Genomic DNA, 22,958 nt, shown 5'->3' with positions numbered 1-22,958 from the left:
GCCGCCGAGCTCCGGGAAGCGCCACGGGATCCCAGCGCCTGATCCACAAGTTGGGATTTGCAAAAAGCCGAGCCCGGCAGCACAGCAAAGCAGAGCACTCCTTGTGGCAAGCCAGCTGGGGGCAGCTTTAATTGTGACAACTAGTTGTATCCTTACTTAAAGCAGCACGGGCTTCAAATTAAAAACAGTGATCTGATGCCTTCTAACGGGGGTCATTTACATTGTTTACAAAGTGGGGATCAGATCAGTGGCGGCTGCTGAGCACACAGGATTAGCACCTTTCTGCACATCAATTTCTGGTTATAATCTGAAACAATCAAGCCATAACTCGAGGGGGCTGCTTGGGTTACTTGCTGCATTCATTTACATAATAAGACAAAACAGTACAATCTGGTACATTCTAGTGGTTAATGACTTTTAAAAGATGACAGTGTGTCTGCAGTGTGTTTAGCCTTTAGGAGTCACTCTTCTTTTTGTTTTTCTTCAGGAAGGAAGGAGTGCGAAACTTCTTTTTCTTTTTGGAGGGGGACTTCCCCGGGGACTCATCGCTACCCGCGTCGGCGGCCGCCCCTTCCTCAGCCGTTGGCGTGAGCGGCTCCTGGGTGCCTCGAGCCTGGGGCTCCTCCTTGTGCGCGGCCGGGGACGGGGGGTGGCTCCCGGGCAGGTCTTCCTCGCGCCTCCCTTCCTCCCCCGTGGCGGGAGGGAAGCCGAGGGCTTCGGAAGGCTCGTCGGGGCTCAGGTCCGGGAGGGTTTGCTTGAACGTTGCAGCGTCACTGTCGTCTCCGCACGGCTGCTCCTGCTGCGGCCCTGCCGGGCGGACAGACAGCGACAGGGTTAGTGGGTGCCGCGGCGGCGGCCGCGCGGGGGGCACCTGCTGCGGGGCCAGGGCGAGGGTGCCCGCTGCGGCCACCTCTTTCTGTCCTCGGCAGAAGCCTCTGCAATGGGTCCGTTCCCCTCCTGCCTTGGGCACAGAGATATCAACAGCATCTTCCACGTTCTGTTGGTTTTTAGCCTTTTCCCTGCATATCAGATAAAGCTGCATTCGCCCCCGTGGGTGTAAATCAGAAACAGAGTGACTACTGACACCTCGCTCATGTTTCAGCTGTAACATTTGCAGATAACATGAGATTTTAGTGCAGTATAAATGTATAAATGAATTAAGCTTAGTTTTGGTAACCACTGGAGAGAATGCTGAATTTCCTCACTTTTTTGTAAATTGGTAAAACCAATTGCTGTTTTTTGGTCTTCTGAGATGGTTAATATCGAGGTTGTTGGCCTGACAGTTCCAATGGCAATATATGGATTCATTATGGTCTTCCCCGAGCTCTAACAGATGCAGCTCCACAACATGATTTCCTATCACAAAGGCTTCACTCGTTTTGCGCAGTACAGGGGAATACAGCAGAGAATCTTATAAGTAACATCCATGTAGTTTAACAAATTAAGTGAGCTCAGCAAGTTAGGCAGGAAGGTGGTTTTGCAGTGTCTTGCCCCAGCACTTACCGGGAGCAGCAGGGTCACTAGGGCAGAGCACCCTCGCACTGGCTCCACGGCCCGAGGTCTAAATCTCCCCACTGGCCCGGCTAGGCTTCGCAGACACTCTTTTTAAAGCTCTCCTATCTGTGCTGTGTATTTATTGAGCACTTTTGAGAGAAAATCTTGCTTTTCATCACTGTGCTCATGTTGCAAATACCCCGTCAGATACATTTCTCTGCTGTTACGTAAGCAGGAATCTAGAGCAAAATCGAGGCCAGGCTCCCTTGCGAGGCACAGCACAGAGGCAGCATCTTTTTCTTTTGAAAGATGAAAAACTTTTTAGAGGCGACTGGGCGGCATTTATGTCAACTTCAACGACACTGGATGTTCAAAAGAACTTAAAGAAAATGCTTGATACATTCCCCTGTTTTTTTCCTATGGAAAAGACACTTAGCATCCTTTTAACTTCTGCTGGGTGGGATTAATACTCCTGTAATGTGTCTTGCAGGACTAATATGTGCTAGGAAGGCAGCACATTTTGCTGGGAGCACCGCGAGCTTCCAGCGGGTTAAACGAGCAGAGCCCGTGGGGGGATTGGGCCCTCGGGGGGATGCTCCTGCACAGCCACTCTGTGTGTTGATCTTTTGGGGTTTTTTTCCTCCCTTCTTTTAAATTTTGTGTCAAAGGGAGAGGGGGAGTTGAACATTCTTACAGAACAGGAAGCTACTGAAATTCAGAAAGCACTTGCCAGCTGGCCTGGGCACTACATGAGGTATTCGCAATCATCTGATTTATCCAGAGCTGCTATCCGCCCCATTTTAGCAAAAAAGCATCGACTTCCCCTAACCACGTTATCATTAACCCGGACCAAGACAAACGGCTGCTTTAGCTCACTGCAGGGGACACTCCACCAGAATGGGGCAGCTCCACAGACCCCACCTTGGATAAACGGCACAGCGTGCACGAGGGCTTCCCGTTCTGCTCCCTGGCTTCCAGGGGCCTGGCCAGGAAGGCCTCAGGATGGGCAGAGCCCCCTCAGCAGGTTTGCTGCTGCTGCTGCTGCCAAACGGGGAGGAGCAGCTGAACCCGCCGAGGGCTGCGCCGCAATCCAGAGGCACCGGGACAGACGGCACACCTGGGCAGTGAGAAACCCCATGCAGTGGAACAGGCTGAGCAGGGAGGCTGTGCGGTCTCCTTCTCTGGAGAGCTTCCAAACCCACCTGGATGCCACAGGTGACCCTGTGTGTGCAGGGGGGTTGGATCTCTAGAGGTCCCTTCCAACCTTCAGGATTCTATGGACAGAGGCTGTGCTGCAAAACCTAGGCAGTTTCAGAACTCAGCCCCACCTCGAGTCACAGAAGGTTTGGGGGCAGCAAGTGTGTCTACATCCAGGCCTCCCCTTTGCAAACACCCACCGTGGCAGAGGAGAGCTCTGAAAGCTTCACTGATGCTGCTAGTCACAATTTATGAAAACAAAAGGTGCTTCTTTCACCCAACATGAACCAAGGTAGACACACACACACGAGCTATGCCCTGAGTGAACACAAAACACGTCTGATTCCAGCAGCTCTGAAACAGCACAAGTTGGAGCGGGGACTCTGCAGAGAACACCATTGCCCTGCAGAATTCCTGTCTGCAGGAACCTTCGGGGCATTAGCTCCCAGTATTCTAGTGTACAAACAAACTTCACGTGTTTGTCCTGGAAAACTCACACATCTTGAGGAGCTCAGAACACAGCCCTCTGAATTCTCAGCTCAACACAATTTAGAAACTTAATAATGTCACAGTTGTGTAGGACACGTGACATCTAAGACAAGTACAAAACACTGACTTCCAGCTAGAACAGGACACAGACACAGATGGAGCCAAACAGGTTATTACTTGGAAGTCCAGTTAAGAGAATAATGTGAGGTAGCCCTGCAGAGCTCGCTGAAGCAGCTGTGGAAGTTCCTGCCCCCACCTAGTTACCGTGAGTCCTCAGCTGAGGCTGGGGTCCCCCTCCAGCCAACACGTACACAACACACAGCTGCATCCCCAGTCCGTGCAGAAGGCAGCTGGATGAGCTGGACTCCCCAGCGGGAGCCCTTCTGCACTGCACTGGGCTGCGAACTCTGCAGCGCTTCATTTCAGGCCTAGGCTGTGCAGGCAGCAGCCAACTCGTGGGGCAGAAACTCCCAAAGCCGTTTTAGCTGCGTCCGAAGGACAACTGCAGACTATTCCCTTCCAGGCTATGGGGAGCCAGAGACACAAACATGGAGACACACAATGTCACGTCCGCAGTCCCCTTTAATAGAGGAGTGCATTTTAATGTGAATGTGTGTGACCAGAAGTTGGGGAAATTAACAGCTAAAGAAATCGGGGTCTCAACTGGGCAGAACCTGCTTTTTAACGCAAAACAAAAGCAAAAATTAAAACCAGTAACAGAAAGGCAGGAGCGAAGCAAAACACGTAAGCAGGTCAGAGTATGGAATGATACTTACTATGGCAACAGGTACTCTTTAGCATATCCATCTCCTGTTTGTAACGCAGCCACAAGGAGAAAAAAGCACAAGTAGAGAATCTATGCATTCATCACAGCCACCGGGTTACGTTAGAAGAATGGTCGCGACCATTCTTATAGGAAATGGAATGAGATGAAGTAGTGAGTAGAAGACATCAACAGACAAGTGATACACCCAATGTACAGGGAAAGGAAACGAGACAAAAATTAGATTACACCCGTTCAAAGTACTTTTTGTTTGTTTGTTGGTGAATGCAGCCAGCTCTGCTTTCATTTTAGTTAGAATTAATGTTAGTAACTAATAACACTGAGATTCGAATCCAGTGGGAAAAATATTTACTGAGGTGTAATCCAAGTACAATAACGCTTAAGAAATGTGCAGTCAGCAAAGGAGAGTTACGAAATTGGCTGGTAATTTATGGCTGGTTCATCATCAGACATTATTGTATTTCTTAAGAGCACTTCTCTCCTGCAGAAAATGCACAAATGGGGATTTCATTGGAGAAAGACCAGGACAGGACAAGGCAACTGGGAAGGGGTGATAATTTGTCATTATGTTAATGCACACTTCTTTATTATTGTAAACATACCCCCTATTGTACTTAGAGTTTACAGAAGTAAAACACAAGTAGGAATTTACCTTTATTAGTTACTAGCTCGTATATAGTCATGCGTCAGTGGCTAATGGGGCGGTTAGGGGTCCCCCTGCCCCACAGGAAAGGGGCTGCCCCGACTTTACCTTCCTGGGCCCTGGTCGGGGTGCTGGGCGGCGTGCGAGCCGCGGCGGGCGCCGGGGGGCTCCTCTCCTTCTGCTCCCCGCCGTCCTCCGAGGCTTCTGCGCGCGCAGCAGCGGCGGCCGCGGTTAAGGAAAACGGGAATGAAAAGTATTTTAGCACGTGGGAAGCAAAGGGCCATTCTCACCCCCCTCCCCAAATGGATAATTCTTTTTTTTTTTTTTCTTAATCAAAATTCTGTTAGGATATTTAATACCACCAAAACAAGCAAAAGAAAAATAAGTGATGCTTCTTTAACAAAACTGTTGAAGTCAAAGTTTGGCTTTGGTTTCGTGTCTCCTGCCCCCGCCACAGAATGGCCCAATAACACAACTGTTTGTGAACCAGGATAGCAGACTATTCGAGAAGTATCACGGAAAAAATAAGCAAAATATAAACAAATACAGCGTCAAAAATGCTACTGGACTTGCACAGAACACTGTTCTTTTGCTTGCTTTGAACTGTTCGCTGGATCTCAGAGAAAACAAAATGGCACCAAAAGAAAAGAATGAGAGACTGCACAGATAATCAGAAAAGCATGCAGTAATTCAATGATTCAAACCAGATTTTGCAGGAGTGTGCACATAAATTATTAGTAAGGAGAGTCCCCCTTGTTTCTAGATTCTATCAGCCCTAGCAGCGAAAGAAAACATTAACTGAGCAGAGCTCACATGAGGAACAACCCAAACCATCGCTCCACACAGTTCCCTGCACAATTACGTAGTGAAATCAGCCCCACAGACAACGGAGTCAACGGACAGAATCTCCAATGGGGCAGATAAAGATTTTGTTGCTCAGATTGCAAGCACAACTGCACCATACTCGTAATACCTGAGGCCTCAGCCAAGAGGTCAGGGTTAGACCTTAATGCTTTGATCACTGCAGTGTGAAATTCCTTATGCGGTGACTGCTGCACATCTGGCTCTTCGTGGTTAAGGTGTGTGCTGTGCTGCTGCGTGGTCTCACAAGAAACCCGTGCAGCAGCAAACTGGGTGTTATCTAAAGCCTTGGACAGTGATGGGACTTCACAATCCTGCACAGTCTTCATATCTGCTTCTTGAAAGGTTTTGGATCTGCCTTTCAAATCCAGAGACTTTTTATTTGAAGGATTTTGCTCACTGATGTCCTGATTTCTAAGCCAAGTACTTTGTTCCCCAGCAGGTGTCTGTCTCAGTAACACAGTCTCTCCATAGTTTGAAACCTTATCTAAGAAGGAGGTAGCAATGTTACTGAGAGAACCAAGGCAGGCAGTTACACAGCACGACAGCACAGCAGCCCCGACCCTCACACGGCCCCAAACTTGTGTAACTGAATATACACCATCCACAAGGAGTTATCCAGAAGGGAGCTCACACTGCAAGGGAGGTCCTGCATCATTCACATTCAAACCATAACACATCTGTGGAAACACCTTAAGGAGAATCCCATAAAGCTTCAAAACAAGTAAAATGGTGCAACTTCAGATGGAGCACTGATCTCTCTACAGAATGTTATTAGCATTTGGGAAGTCTGTGTTCCTGGGGAGCCTGCAGGATGGGGCAGCTCCAAGGTGCAGTCAAGTTTGGCTCTGCATCTCCCAAACAAGAATTTTTGGCTCTGCGAATTCCAGCAAGTTAGAGAATGGTAATTTTGTTGCAAAAAAGCAAGGGCTCCAGCTCCAGGGCTAAGGGAAACAGCAACCTGCAGTACTTAACAGGACCTGAAAACGTCAATGAGTAAAGTTTCAAGATTTCCACAGCTCAGTAGCAGCAGTAACTGGCCATCCTAAACACCTGCTTTGAGCCACTAGGAAAAATTTTCAAATGAAAACTCCTGCGTTTTACAGAACCCCCCAGAATTGCACCTTCTGCGATCAGCATGCTTTGCAAGTTCACAGCTTACCCTGGAAAAAAAAAGCAAAATACACAAACTGCCCACTTTTCCACGAGCCTGGCAGGTAGCCCACAGCCCAAGGCGGGGAGCAGCGCCGCTGCCGCTGCACCCAGCGGCAGAGCAGGACGCAGGGGCCCACTAACCTTCCGGCCCCTTCTGCTTTCTCTCCACCTCTTTGCGATACTCCTCCAGCTCCCGGTCCGTGAGTTTGTTGAAGGGATTTGGTCCTGTCGTGCTCACTATGACTCGTGGCTGATACTCCTTCTCAATTATGGCCTTCGACGCAGTCACCAGCTCGCCCTGACGAGAAATAATCAAGATACATCTGCAATCCAGCAGCAACTTGGAGCCCTGGAAACTACATTAGTTACAAAGCAACCAAAACAAAAGCTATTTTGAAAAAAAAATGCTATATTTACTTTGTTTTTGCTTTTAAAGAATAAAATTCTCTATTTCAGGATTTTAAAAAGTTCACGGTAGGTTAATAAGGAGAAAGCAGGTCTCATCAATTACTCTCACAGAGACATCAGTGTTTTCACTGGGCAATATCCACGTTAAGCAGCAAATCAAACAGCAGCCAAGAGTTCAGCCCTGGGAGCCACAAAGGACCAGGTTTCTTTGACTCCCCACAGGAGAAAGAGGCTGCTCGGCCCCGATGTGCCCGGGACTCCCGCAGGAACCCGCAGGACTGACAGCCAGTGCTCACAGGTTCAATCTGGACAAGGGAAAAGCCACTTCTGGCAGCTTTTACATAAAATGTAACAGATCTTATAGTAAAAGCCATCTTGTGCAGAATCTGTGTGCACCAGATCAACTGTTTAAGTAATCTGGAAGTAATTCAGGTTAATATAATCTTAATGTGAGTTAGCTGGTTTATTTCTGCAACATCTGTTACACAAACCAGATAAAAATTTATACAAATAAAGTATTAGGAATTCCAATTACAGGTAGTCCCAAGAGACAAAAGCATCAGAGATTCCCGCTCTAAGGGTAAGTTTTTGGTTTTTTTCTTCTCCAAGTGCATAGTGAAGACTAAAGCCACTGGTTTTGCATCATTTTGGGCACAAAGGATTAGTCGATGGATTACTTCAGATGACTTGTCTAAGAATTTGTGATACTCAGGACTCTAGTGACCTAAGTTGGAAAACGATGAACGTGACCTGGGCAACCTGACCTCACTGCAATTCCTAAATTGTCTTCGTTGCCAACAAGAGGGTCACTGGATTTCATTATTGAAGTAATACAGGATATTAACTGGCCTAAATCATTTTTACATTGGTACCAATATTTTAAAGGAAAGCATAAAAGTGTGAGGAGTTTAATAATTTTATGGTTAAAAACCACAGTAATGAAGAGAACCTTCCTGACAGACGAGCAGGCCATGCCATGTCCACGCTTGATGGACAAGAGGCCCTCACCATAGAGTTGAAGATGAAACCAGCCCAAATATTGTTTCAGATGTGAAGGGCTGCTCAAGCCAAAACATGAGCACCAAAGAGGTGCCTGACAAGAATGCCCAGGTGGAACGAGGCAAAGGGCAGATATTTTTTAAAGTGCCACAAGAGAGCAAGAGACCTCCAGAAAGAGACCTCTGCACTGTATTGGAGAAATCCAGGGAGATGGAAACAGCTTCTTGTTAGAATCTGCTTCTATCCAGGATGCTAACGGCAGCCAGAAGTACTGAAGAACAAGCAGCCTTTCCACAGCTCTCTGCTCTAAGATCCTGATGAGAAACATTTAGAAAACATCAGAAACTGCCTCTGTTTCTCCCTAAAGCAAGAGAGACTCTCATCCTAGATGCAGGCTGTCAGGAAACATCTAAAGCCTGTTCTGAGCTATTTTCACTAAGCACTTGCCGCCTTAATCCCAGAAATTCTCAAATTTGAGAGTTACAGCTTTTCTTACAGAATCATGCATTAAAAGATGCCAAAACCCATGAGCCTTTATATCAACTATATTTGTTATTGTAAAATAACATAACAATCCCCTGTCCAAAACTACGGGCCCCAGTTTTTAATGATGGCAGAAACTGGTACCCACTGCAATTCTAGACGTCTCTCCATTTCCACCTTCTCTCCAAACTAAACAGGCAGCCTTTAACTGAAAAGTTGGCAATAAGTAACACGGTCTTATCAAGTATATGGACAAACATATAGACAAAGTATTCCAGGTTTACAGAAACTAGGAGAGAAACTGATTTTTATAGAACATGCAGTGCCTGCTGGTGCCCCTCAAATGCTTAGGCATCTTAGAAACTTTTCTGCAAGATAAACCTGCAATGATTGAGTACAACAACCTTCACATGAAATCAAATTGTACTGAGTGTCTACTCAGGGGCAGCAACCGACAACGCTGCAGGCAGCTTGCAGCAAGGGCAGCAGTACCCTGGCATTCCCAAGGCTTCTCCTGAAGAGAAGACCTCAGTACCGGGAAGAAAAAGCAGCACTTCAAGATTGTCACTTAAGAAATTCAATGCCAAAGACAGAAGAATAACACAAAAGAAGGTAAAAAGTTGAATATGAAATCAAGATTTATCATCCTGAGAAAAATATCTATGTGAGATCACTGATGTGCTGATTTTTAAACAGAATTTATACCTGCTGAATATCTTTGGCTCAAAAAATGCTGAGAAAGATCTCAGGCAACAGCAGAGTACCTGTGACAAATAAACACACTTGGGTTTTGGGACTGAAAAAGCAGAATTCTGTGACAGTCAAGAGAAGGAAACTTCAAATATGCTAAAGCTGCTTCCAGAATAACACATTGAGCTTTGGTCAGTACCAATAACATGGAGGCAGCTCAAAGAGCATCAGTGAAAAAATTATGATGGTGGAGGAACAATTTCTGAGGGGAAAACAAAAGTCTTAATTAATTTAATAAATTCTGCAACACAATTACAATTTCTCCAAGTTATATGAGATCAAAGAGAGACAGAGATGTGCTACTTAAGAAAACAAGCCACGGAGCAGCCTTCACAGAATGTTAATAAAATTACACAACAGCAAACAGTAATATGGGACAGAAAGAGAGAGAATATAACAGACTCAAAGGACAGGACATATTTTATATCATTTAGCTTGAAAATGAAATATACTGAAGTTGAAAGATGTTGTAAAGCTGTCAAACTGGCCAGGCAGCTTGGGGATTCCTATGAACCGTGAAGGGAAAAATTAAAGAAGAAAATTGTTTGGAGCAGCTTTCAGTAATAGAGAGCCTGTAGAGAGGGAATAAATTCCCCTACAACAGACTGGCAGTTCCTTCAAACAGCACAGCATCAGTGCCAGGGACAACAGCTGGATGATGATGATGATTTTTTATAATTTAAGTGGCTATTTGAGGCACAACTGTCTGCATAAATGCTTGAAAACCAACAGTGGTTTCGCTCTTGTAAGAAATTACGCATAAAATATTGTGTATTTATAGGGGTATTTTCCACTGCTGAGAAGTTTGTGGCAGCTAACCTTCCAGGAAGACCTTCCAGACACATTCATACTAACTTTGGGACCTCACACCTCCCACATGAAAACTCCAGACTATCAGATCAGTTAGCAAATCTTCTGCCATATCTTGCTTTCAAAAAAAAAAAAAAAAGCTGAGAAATACAAGGTGACCAACATTTAATAAGTCAGTGATGAACAGAAATAGCACCTTGTACATGTCAATTTTCCCACTAATCGAATGGTTTATTCATAGTAGTGACTCATCATTAAGGAATCATCCTTAATATCCTCTGACATTTATGTAGTGCCTTTACCTCCAAAAGCCAAGATCCTGAAAGTCCTACTGAACTTGGAATCACCATTCAAATCCAGTGGCACCTCTGGAGCCACAGCAGCGAGGCTATTCATTAAGCCATAGAATTTTCATTTTAGGAGGCAAGAAAGAGGCTGTTCCCTTGTACTTAAAATTCTCAAGTCCTTAAAATTCATGTGAATTTTATTAGATTGCAGAAAGTCAGCAGAAAGAATAACCAAAATTCTCTCCCGCTCAGCCAGCAAAAGCTCAGGTACCCGAGTCTATAATGTTAATAACATGGGATCTGCAAGAAGCTGGTATTGCAACGTGGCCAGGGCTCCTCGGGACACTGATGCAGAGCATGACAAGGCAAAACGCAGCATTTACCGGTGCAGCTGTAGGCAGACAAGACTCCAAGCATTACACGCATGCTCTACAAAAGGTAGGAGTTTTTTCACCCTAGAGTAGCGTGGTTTAGTAGCTGATATTGATTTCATTGTCAAGCATAATATACTTTTAAGTCTTATTGAAATTAAAGATGGAATATTTAATTAAATTGTAAATGAGTGCCTAATATTTTTTCAACTGAAAAAAATCTAATTATCTGGTATATAAATGTACATAAGAGCTTGACATTTAGGTTTCTTTCTTAAAGCTTTGTTTACTGTGAGATTTAGGTGGGTGTCATAAGATTACAGAACAGGAACTCTAAGAAATATGGGATTAATTTTCTGCATAATCTTGCTGAAAAACTTGCCTGGCATTTTTTGCAACAAACAATCTCTTCAAGTGTTCAGGTCGCAATATTTATTAAGATGGTGATGAAATTGGCTGCTCCTACTCTAGCTGACATTCTGAATGATACAATTTTACACAGTATTGCGGGAGAAAAAGCACTTTCACAGCATTAAAGAAGAAATGCATCATTTGGACATCTGAACATTAACATTGTATTACTAGCAAAATCATGCAGTCAACTAACTTTTTTTTTTTTGTTCCTTGTTGTCCTTAAAAATCCCTAAAAGCTATTTGAATAATTTTATGGAAAGTAATTTTATGCAATTGTTCAAAAGGAATACTTAAGAGATACTTGGCACATCACTGGTGAAACAATTTGCCTGCGTCAGACCCAATGGATACCTAGATGCTATTACAGAGAAGCCACTAGAAGGAAGGGCAGCCTGCTTTGGGGAATTTGCTTTTTTTCTTTTTAAGATCTTAAATCTGCAAAGATGATGTTATGATTCTTCTCATCAGATACGGATACGACAAATCATACTTTTAGCAAACTCGGAGTATGGTAAAGACTAATCTAAATTGGTTGATTACCCCAGAAAGTTTTAGAAAGCCACAAAATTTGCAGCTATAACACAAGTCAAATTATTTTGCTTTTTGATGGGAAAACTATTTTGATAACGAGATTTTAGGCCCGACCTAGAGGAAGATTAAAAAGATGTCAGAAAAGAACAGTGAAGCAGAACAGACACCCTGATGCATAGCTACACCCTGTGCTTTTGCATGTTACATCACCTCCTAAAAAATCTTGGGATCACAGACAACTCCGGACAGACTGTTTCCAATATGGAAAGTGTTCCTATTTACTTTGCCTCAAGGGACTTAATTCCCCCTCCAGCTATATAACTATTGGGTTTACTCTGTATTTAAACTGTAATACATAAGCTAAAATATGATTATGTTAACAATTTGAACGCCAATGTGTGCTGGAGGTGTGGGGAACTAGTCGGTATCTCTTGCTGAGCTCTAACTGCAGAAGGTCATAAGGAAACCCAAGGTTGGAAGGAATCCAGCAACGTAGGATAAAAGCTGGCAGTGTTTGTCAGCATGACACATCCTGAACATGTGGATATCTCTGGAATTACACTGATGTAATCAGGCTGAGATTAAGCTAGCTTCAAATGGATCTCAAATGCAAATAATGCAAAATTAATAACATGCTCAAAAAAACTACTACATGCACAACCTACTCAAGTACTTTCACATCAAAAATATTCCCTCCACAGCTTCTTTACACACGTAAAAATATGAAATCAAAACCCTTAAAGGATACTTTCATAGGGTAACTTAGCTGCTAGCATAATTGTATATATATAATTGGAGATCCATGTATTATATTCTTTCATAGCCAAATCATTAGCTAACAAAGGGAAGAGGTGAAGGGTAAGGAAGAGGTAAATGAAGGGAGAACAACAGTATTGAGAGCAGTATGACAGGGCAGTACCTTTCTAACAGACAGAGATTTAGCGGGACTAAAGGCCTGCTCTTTGAGATCGAGCCCTTCAATAGTTTCCGTACAGTCTGAGAGGGGAGCATCCTGCAACAGTAAATCGAGTAAACAGAGCAAACCGAGCCCGGCCTTTCAAACATCAACCAAGAGCATCATGAGGCTTGCTAAAAGACATGCAAAGAAACAAGAACAACTGGTAGACAAAATTGCAGTGACAGTGAATTGACATGCACACAACATGACACCCAAATGAATAAAGCTATTGTCATGGTAAGAACAGTCAAATTCTTTAAAGTAGATCAGAAAATATTCTCTGGTGCAGTTAAAGCACTCAGATATATAGAGCTTAAAAGTCATTCAGGGGTGCTTAACAGAATAACTGTGCAGCTCTAACTCTTATTCGGAGCTCTGATTCATAGATAATCTCTTTTGTATATCCAGATATACTGCTATTAGGTTTTATCAATGTACGGTAGTTCTTTTAATTGCTCCTCAAATATTGTGAGACATAACAATATATTCAACACACAACACTACTGCCCCAAAATGAGACTGCTGTGTCTAGCATTTAATACTTCAGGATACATAAACTTGGAAGAAAAATAAACCAACCAAATCAAAGACACCCACAAGTTGTCACAAGGCCTGACTAGGCTTGAACAAGGAGCTAACCCATATCAAAAAGCCTTTTGAATTTCATGCATTACATTCAGCCAAATAAACAAGGAGCATCCTGCACAGACATGCTTGGACTACATGACTGAAGCCTCTTAAGTTTCTCATCCTGAGCACTCTTGCAAAAACAATGGTGTTACCTCTAACACTTACCTTACAAACAGTTACTTTCTGCCAATCAAAGAATTTTATAGGGACATATTAGGTGAAAGTAGAGGATATGAGAGATTAACTTTAAGCTAATATTTTTAGGCATTTGTGCTCTCACCTGTACGAGACTCCTGTCCACAACTACCCCAGAAAGAACCTGTGACTGAGGGCCTGCAGTTTTAATATCTTGTAAGTTTTGCTCCCGGATCTGTAAAGGAAAGCAGAACAACACAGAAAAGTGAACCATGTTCTTGTCATTTAGGAAAGGGATGGGTGAACATGCTGACAGGCTGCACCTGGAAATAGTTACAGCCCTGTACACATCAATAAAGCAGTGATTATAAACCCCAGCTGCAGATGTGTGACCAAGCTTCCCAAAATTCTCAGAAATCGGTATGTGAGTACTACATCACACACGGTCCTTGCCTTTTCAGCACTGGCTTGTGGTGAAACGACAGAGATAGAGACAAAACCACTTTGTGGAGAAAGGTGGGGATGGATGAGAATCACAAAGGAATGATTAACATTCAATTTTTGTAACTAACTAAAAGGCAGCAAGTATCTATGTATTAACTGGCGCTCACTTCAGAGATTTCAAAAACACTCCTTTTGTGGAACTCTAAATATGTCCTAGTTCTTCCCATGCAGAAAGGGAAAAACAGAAATATAGTGTTTAAATGGCAGCATTATCTATTTAAATTAGATATGCTTTCACAGTAAAGATCACAACAGAGGTGAAATGTATTTCAAAATATATTCACAGTATTATTAATGCTTGATATTTCAGAAAGTTAAGTAGTACAAAATTCCTGTATCAACTGCATTTCCTTCTGGTTTACTGCACTTCTTGTCATCAAGAGGAGAAGAGCTGTGAAGTAAGCCTTCCTTCTCTCCTTTCAGACTCCTCCAGGTAAGTTTTTAACAGGGTAGTATTTTGGCTCTCAAACACTTATAAACTGCTGGACAATTGTCCTGGGCTTTTCATTTAAGCCATGACTATTTGACAAGGCCAAAACAGGAAAAACAGAAGTGCTCCCAACTTTAGGCAAGTACTTTCAGCACCAGCCAGCTTCTTGCCATGTGCATGGCCCTTCCTGAGACACCTCACCAGCTTCCACTGTTACACAGTAGAAGAAGCAAGAACAAGCTAAGAATTAACAAGATCCTAGCAAATATTAAGTATTAAATATAAATTCTAAACACTAAAAGCTCTCCTGTCAGAAGATTGTTGCCAGGAATATCTGAAATTTGCAGACTGTAAGATTAGCTCCTTAGGCCATTTCAAAAAATAACAACTTTCAGTCCCAAATGACCCCAAATTCCTGCAACAACCACAGCATATTATAATAATATAATGTGGAGAGATCAGTAGACTACTACAACTGCAACGGAATATGCTAGAACTGCAAGTGGTAAAACCAAAAACATGAAAGCAAATCACTAATGTGAATGTATATGACTTCAGGGAACAAAATTACTACCATAAACCCCATGACATTTTCTTTTTCAGAGATACCCAGGAACAGTCAAAAAGAAAACATTAACATTAATGATTTGGCTGCAGTACTGAAAATCTTTTCTTTGAAACTGGTGTTAATATAACAAAATGTAAGACAATGAACGTCTTAATATGGTGGATGGTTATAGTGCTTTGTTTTTTTTCCCCCCAAGCTAAGGATTTCCTCTGTGTCTACTTAAAAAGGATAAGAACAAGTGGGGAGTTGAGTTTTTGAACTCCTAGACTGCATTATAGCAAAATAAATTAGTTCATGACAAATAAGCAATTTAAAGCAAAGATGGATTAAAAAAATACTTTACTGCTGTTACAAACCTTGTTCCTCATTTCTTGGACCTCCTTTGGATTTGTGTTCAACGGAACAAATAGGTTAGGGACAGCAGAGGTGGCAGTTCTATGTCCATCCTCTTTAGTCCACTGTAACATCAAAAATAGTTGGAAAGTCAGAGTTGCTGTAATGGCTAAGGACACTCAGCAGCAAATTCACATAACAGTAGATCATGCATTATACATAACAGAGAACTGAACCAATGATTATATTCTGTTATTTTTTTTAAGATGAAGTTGCTTCCTGCTTTAGAAATAAACTAACTTCAAATACATTTGTAAACAAGAGAATCACTCAATTAAGCCAAGCTAACAGCAAAAAAACCTTTAAGTATCTAAAGAGACAGTCGACTCACAAATAACTTCTGCCTAAAACTATAGTGATCACAGCTATATGCAATTCAGAGATTATGAATACTGCAGGATTTAAGCCATTAAACTGTTTTCAAGCTGTGTGCTTGACCACAGCAGCATGTCAGGTTTCTGAAAATCAATATTTATCGCTTGATGAAGAAAGCTTGCATTAACTTAGGGACAAGAAAACTCCCATATAATTACCGAAAAAGTACATGAGTATTTTTTAAGGATATTTAATCAGGAATGGATAAATTAAAGCGGACTGGTTTCAAAACGAGTTCAAATTCATTTAAAAGAAATACTATACCTGACACAAAGGGAAGTATGACAAAATCTAAGGAGAGAGTTCTAAAACCCCATTACTGCCACTTTTCATCTGCTGCATTTTGTACATGTGCAGACTACCACAAGAGAGATCATTGATTCAATCCTCCGGTACTCAACAAACATCAAAGCAAACTTAAAGCATAAGATGACAGGAGTATGGAAAGCAATGTGATGCCACTGACTCGGCTCAAGGCGTGACTCAGTACTGCGAGGCAAGAGTGGGCATCACCAAAGTATTGCATTAAAAGAAGCTATTTCAGCAAAAGGTAGTGGTTCCAGAATTAGTTTCTTGCACAAATAAAGAGCTGTAGCAGCACAGCAACCTAAAGGAACAGTTTGGTGATGTCGAGTATTTTATAACTTATAGCTGAAAAGGTTACAAAAGTATCCCAAACACAAACTTGAAGCGCTTCATGAGTTCTCCACAGAAGGTTGTTTTATTTGGTCAGTGCATTTAGTATGAGTCCTGTTTCATTTGCCACATAACTCAGTTTTTATCTTGTATGTCTATTATATGTGCTGGCATACTTTCCCATTTCTGTTGCATAGAAAATGCACTGAACAATAAAGCAAGCCTGTTTTATAGAGCAAATGCTATGCAGTTTTTCCTGAGTAATTTCAAGAAACAATAAGATAGCCAGAAATTGTCAAACTTCAAAAAGCAACATAATTTTAAAATGTTTTGCAACTGTAAAGTAAAAAATGGAATGAACATGGAGCTGTGAAATACTCACTGATGATTATCTTCTTAGACAAAAACTACTCCAGCTTTTTATTAAAGATAATTTTTAGTCAAAACAAATATAAAAACAACCTCAGTATAACAAACTAGTTTCTCTTAAGGTTAAAAACAAGCATTAAAAAGTTAAATACACAAACCTGTTAACACTGTATGAAGTTTTCTATTGCTTCAGCATAACAGTAAACAAGATTAGTTCCTGAGTAAGAATTTCTTTCATTTCTTCACTGCTAATTTCAAGTGTAAAATAAATACCAGCTACTTTGTGAATTAAGGTTAAGAAGCAAGAGAACTGCCCCAAATGTATCTGCAATTGTCAGCTTTCTTCCAATCAAAGCAAAGCTGAAGCTGGTTAGTGAAAGGTTGATGGTACGAACTACATATAAATATATGCTCATTTCTTTTGTTCATCCAAAAGGAACAAAACAAAACAAATAAACCTTAAAAAAAAGAGATTTTCTGTTTCTTTTGGGGGCTGACTACATGATGCACTGCATAGTGCATCTCTATCTCAGTACATAAATTGCCTGAGCAATTAATCCATATAAGAAAAAATGTGAAATACAGGGAACGAGTATATTCAGAAGGGATCAGACTATTGCAAGGGCAAATAAAAATAAAGTAGGTGTAGGGGAAGAAAAAAATTTTTTAAATTTTAAGCTCTACCTTTTAAGACTAATCTGTTGCCATACTACTGCACCCAGTGTCACTACTGAAGTCGTGCTGAACTACATTTTGCCTAGCTTCAGGTCAGCTGTTACAGAAGCTTGTCACACGTGCAAGCTCCTGTCCACGTCTCAGATGCTTTGCATATTCCCAAGAAGTTATCGAGACCACAGTTACGCACCACCAGCTCCCAAGGTTCTTCTGAAAGCATTTGAGGCTTTTGCTTCTCACTTAACATCTCTTTTCAGTGCAAAATTTAACTGCAAGCAGCATCGATAAACAAAAAAGCACCGGTGGCAGAATCTATCGATTAGTGCCTGCTGATGGCCTGAGCTGCACTTTAGTCATGCCGCACCCAGCTTATACTGGAGGAAAGACTTTCCACTTATGGCCATCTACTTCCATGCAACACTCCATGCAGAAGGCAGCTGGTTGTGGACACTCAGAGGCTTTGGGGTAGACGGAAGCGAAGTAAGAGGGCAGGAGGAGGAGCTGAGAAGCTAGACGAGAAAAACTGCTTAAGGGATAAAACACCAAAATACTTGCAAATAAATTCTGCCCTCACACACTTACGGAAATCTACTGGCTTGAAAACAAAGTTGGCACAGGCAACAGAAGGTAGATTTTCATTTATATATGTATATATAAAAATATATACACATATATATGCATGCATATATATATACATATATATACACACACACTTTTATACGAAGTATATTAGTTTCTATTTTTGTTTAATTTGAAAAGCTTTCATGCAGACAAAATTAGTAACTCCCTAAAAAAGTTGCCCTTTTATTTATTTAAAGGCAAAACCTACCCAACCAAAACCGTGATTCAATCTGATTGGTCGTTAGCTTGAAAAGAAAAGAAAACCAGAATTGCTCCAGTCTTAAGCAGTTTTAAGCATTAACAACTGATAAGATTTTTGTAACTTGTATCTAAAGGAGGCCAAATTAAGCGGTTAGAAAGACACATTTAGGGTTTGATATAAGAGAGCAGAAAGGAATTAGGGGTGTTATCTTTCTCTTCCCAAAGCCTCTAAGTGCCAGCCACCCCAAGTTGCTCTACATCATCTAACTATGAACAGTAAGGTAGGCACAGACCAAGCAGTTGGTAATACAGCTTGGCACGCAGACACCGGACGAGAGAGACTGCAGCAAGGGTTTCACGTGATCGTGTGTAATGTTCGTCCACACCTTAGTCTTCGACTTGGGGCTGCCACCATTCTGCCCTTCTTCAGAAGCATCGTCCCCTCGGCCAGAGTTCAGCCACCTTGTCTTCTCCCGCTGCTGTTTCTGAAAACTGTGCCTGAGAGGGGAGCAAGTGCCTGATTCACCGTCACTAGTGAAGGAGTAACCTGTGACACTGGCTGGGATCTCGACATCGCTGAACTTTTTAGTTTTCTCTCTCAGAGCGGGGCATCGGTAAGGATAGCCGGTTCTGTAACCCTGCAGGAGCAGAGCAGAGAATTAGCTTGACAGCTCCAAGTTTTTCAAAAGATGACTGAATTTTTGATTAATACTCCTAATCATACAAACAGTGCTATCGTATGCTCTTCTCTTTGTCTGCTCTTCACCAGTTGTAGTAAATAAAGACATAGAGCTGGATGACACATTAGGGAGACTATCTAATTAGATAGGCATCCTATTTAATCTAAAAAAAATGTCACCACTTTTTGGAAGATCAAATTGCAAAACTTTGACACGAACTCTGTGGCAAATTTACACTGGTTCTGCAAAGAAACCTTTAAGCTGAAATGAAGGGCAGCATGTGGGTTGCTGTCAAGGGACACGATTCCCCCCTGCCTAGAAATACACAATCTTCTGGGGCCCATCCTACAAACAATACAGTATGCCTAGCAGCTTGTCAAGGCACTCTCCTCTCAGTGCTTGCATCTCAAAGCGGAGGACTCCTGCATGAAAATTAGGATTTCCTACAGGATGAAAGGACCTACTCAAATAGGTTTAATTCCACCAGTAAGGAGAGTGATACTTGCCGACATGCATTCACCAATCCACTGTGTTACAGCAAGCTAATGACAAATCTAATTGTGCTCTGGCATGCTGACACGAAAGGCATAATCATAATTTTATGCACTGTAAAAATCTTCAGAATGTGATTTTTTTTTGGAAACTCTTAAATTAGAAAGAACTGTCAAAGAGGGAAGCAGAGACTGGCAGTTTAACCATTAGCTATCACACTTCCTGACAGTTCTTTCCATGGACAACAGCATATCATTAAACTGCAATAAGAGAGGCTAAGCTGGAATTTGTAGGGGACCTAAAGCACAGAGGAAAAAAATGGTAATATAATTATTGGTGATTCCTGATATTTCTTATTGAATTCTCATGCAATTGTTCGAGTCTTAGGAACTCAATTTAAGTCCAATTGCATAACCCTGGACTTTCCTTAGCACCATGTTCCAGTTTCTCATTTATATCTTTTACTGTACTCAAATGTACTATTTGTCATTCCCCACAATTTTAAAATAAAGAAATACAAAAAACACAAGAGCCGTGCCATACAAAATGCAGGGTAGGTAAAAAGATCCGTTTTCCAACAGTCACAAATCTAACATATTCTATACAAGCAAAAGTCTTGTTTTCTCAACAGATACACTATTTTTATATCCACATTCTCTGCTCTACTTAATCTTTTCCTATGTTGTTTTTCCTTTTCTACTTCTTTTTGTTTCCTTTGTTTCCTTTTCTTTTCCTTTTAGTCTAACACTGTCACATTTCCCTTTTATTTTGCATTCTTTTGTTTTTTTTTCAGCATTTTACATACAAAAGCACAGAAAGCACAGTTAACACTTTCTCTAAGACTTTCCCAAATACAAAAGATTTGCAATTTGGCTCAAAGACAAACAGTGTGAATAGCCTATTTCCCAATGCACTTATAAAAAAACCAAACAGTTGTAAAGAAACTTTAGCCAAGAGTATGTGGCCTTAGTTTTCTTTGCAAATGGTCTATGCATTAAACACTGCTGAGGTGTTATCTGATCTAAGGTGGAAAAAAAAACTATTTAGTATACTAGAGATGTGGTAGTAAGTGTTCTAGGTATCGTTATTAGGGACATATGCATCACATCACCACAAAGCCCCCATTTTACCCCATGCCAAGGAATAAGATGCATTAAATCACAAATTAGATGCTGAGTTTAATTATAACCATGCTCATACGTTACATGAGCTGTTCAGTACTGCTGCCTCCAGCCACCCTTGGGGTATTCTGACAGCAGAGGTATCATCTTTCTCAGGCAGCAAATGTCAATAGTTGGTGAGTGATTATACATGAGGTTTTACTGAAACAGTTTTATCTGAAGATAACTCAAGTTTAACAAATTTTATCACTCTCAAATTTTATTTATAATAAACTTATTGGAAATCAAATCACAATAGTCCTCACCTTTACACATTTAGGGGGAGAGGGAAATGGGAACAGAGTGGGAAAAAACCCTCAAACACCACAGTAATTCTCATTTGCAAGTGCTAATTCACATGAAATACAGACCCCTTCTGATGTCACGACAGCTACCAGATTATGAATATTGAAGAAAATCAACCATCTTCACAAAGGACACCTGCAACATTCTTTTCATGTTACCTCCTCTTCTTCCTTCCCTGAGATCTGGGAAGAAGCTCACTACAGGTTGCACACACTAATCCAACTACCTGCAGCCCATTTTTCACTCATGCCCCTTTTCCTGGCTTTTAAAATACTTCATGCATTATCATGTAAAACAGTTAGACACCAACGCCTGTCTTACCAGATTATCAAGCATTCGCATAAGAGCTTCAAACTCCTGTTCGCCAATCTGCCATTTTGGATGGGACACAGTCCCCTCACCTGCTGGAGACTCGGGGGAACGAGACTTGGCTTTATACTTTCCAGGATCTAAAAGTACTAAATTGTCAGGTCCACCTGCGCTGGCCAGGGTACGTACCTTAAAAACAATTGAATTAGCTTTTAGTTTTTTTGGTAAGAAACGCCAACAAATTAGAAGAATTTACCAAATTTTAACGTTAATTAAGTCAATCACTAATACAAAAACTGCTTTATTTCTTCGACAGTATGTCTATTCTGAGGCAGGTTATATCAAATCAATAGCTCCAGCTCACCTGGTTGAACCTGCTGGTTAAACTGATATTTTGGAAGTACAGCGATTGCACAAATCACTGAGTTAGTTTAGATGACAAGTTCAACCACTAAAGTGCACAACTATTCAGCTGTTTGAAAAGTTACTGCAAGTTCCACATTATTGTGCAACATACTAAAACTCTTACTTGAATCTCACAGGCAAGCACTAGATTATGAATATAGTAGAATGCTTCTTCGACAGTCTCTCCAACTGATACTAAGCCGTGGTTTCGGAGAATCAGGACCTAGAGAGACATTGCAAAAAAATTAAGTGCAATAATGCAAGTATTTACAATGACTTATATAGGTACCCATCCCATCTTGCTACTGATTAAAGAACACTCTCCCCACTCTACCTACACACAGTGCAACTACTGACCTTGCTTTTCGGTCCCAGATTTTTCTGAATGAGCACTTTTTCTTCATCATCCACTAAGATACCATGGTAGTCATGATAAGCTACTTCTCCTAGCGAAAGTGCTTCAGGTGAGATTGGCAACAGACCACACTTCATTGCAGACACCTGAGAAATAAAATATTAAAATAACTTTTTTCTTTTTCTTTTCTTTTCCCCAAAAGCAACAAATCCAAAGCAATAATAAAGGCACATCCTGGAAAACAACTGCTATACGATTCATTGTTCTTACACTATTCACAGCTTTTGGATAGGATACAAAAGTTAAATCGATCTTGGGTCTGACTTAACATGGCTGCTCTGACGTGCCGTCAACACAGACATGAAAAGCCTCTGTCAAAATGAACTAGATCCCTCATCCCTTTCACACTTGTTCTTTTTTTTTTTTTTTTTTTTTTTAAATAAAAGGAACTGAGGGACCAACTCTTACACAGGTAATTCCACAGCAGCACAGGTAAAAAAATAAATAGATAAATAATTACAGATGTAAACTTCCAGACATCATAATTTTAGGAATCATGTCATTATCTTTGAAATGGTTGCATTGATGCTGTGATTCAGGTTAAAAGAAACAAACAAACAAACAAACATCATTTCCTTCCTGCTCCTTCAAAGAAAAAAACAAACCCCCTCAACAAACAGAAGCAGCCTCTGAGGCACACAAGAAACTTGGTCACAAAATGGTTCCGGAAAAAATTCCAAAGGGCTACAAGCTAATCTGTACCCAGCTGTTCTTATGAGATGCATAAACCCAGGTATCTATTAAAACCAAACAAGTGTTCATCCACTGCATTTTTCAGATGAGTATTACAGCCTGTCTGGGTTGATTCTGGCAGTGCTGCCACTGCCTTTTATACGCAGGCCACAGCAAGTTTTCAAATATTTAAGAGAAACTTGCCAAGCTGTGCCACACTACTCCACTAGACAAACTAGCAATGCCCTTCTGACTTACTGTCAAAAGACGGTATCTTTTGTGGTAATGATGAAGTAGATTTGAAATACCTGTCTTCCGAAAGGGAAGCAATCCAGGGATTATGGAGGA

The 22,958-nt window shown here is 41.5% G+C and overlaps 1 protein-coding gene across 10 annotated transcripts in view; it reads right to left on the bottom strand.

Moving 5' to 3' along the window:
- Positions 1-2: 2 nt before the first annotated feature.
- Positions 3-22,958, bottom strand: part of ADD1 (adducin 1) — a 53,161-nt gene continuing 30,205 nt past the window's right edge. Inside the window, exons 7-17 of one of the 10 annotated variants that reach the window (XM_026034212.1) lie at positions 21,881-22,024; positions 21,648-21,746; positions 21,131-21,307; positions 18,465-18,809; positions 15,258-15,359; positions 13,545-13,634; positions 12,596-12,688; positions 6,765-6,921; positions 4,716-4,811; positions 3,957-3,990; positions 771-807 (exon numbers count right to left, since the gene is read on the bottom strand). In XM_026034212.1, the coding sequence (XP_025889997.1) occupies position 807; positions 3,957-3,990; positions 4,716-4,811; positions 6,765-6,921; positions 12,596-12,688; positions 13,545-13,634; positions 15,258-15,359; positions 18,465-18,809; positions 21,131-21,307; positions 21,648-21,746; positions 21,881-22,024 (1,338 nt within the window). In that variant the 3' untranslated portion in view covers positions 771-806. Of the gene's footprint in view, positions 808-3,955; positions 3,991-4,715; positions 4,812-6,764; positions 6,922-12,595; positions 12,689-13,544; positions 13,635-15,257; positions 15,360-18,464; positions 18,810-21,130; positions 21,308-21,647; positions 21,747-21,880; positions 22,025-22,958 lie in introns of those variants that run through there. The other 9 variants (XM_026034207.1, XM_026034209.1, XM_026034208.1 and 6 more) reach the window with 9 other exon arrangements.

This window comes from Nothoprocta perdicaria, unplaced genomic scaffold (assembly GCF_003342845.1).
Source record: "Nothoprocta perdicaria isolate Ctin4 unplaced genomic scaffold, notPer1 scaffold_14, whole genome shotgun sequence".
Classification (NCBI taxonomy): Eukaryota; Metazoa; Chordata; class Aves; order Tinamiformes; family Tinamidae; genus Nothoprocta; species Nothoprocta perdicaria.
This window is presented reverse-complemented; position numbering and strand designations above follow the sequence as displayed.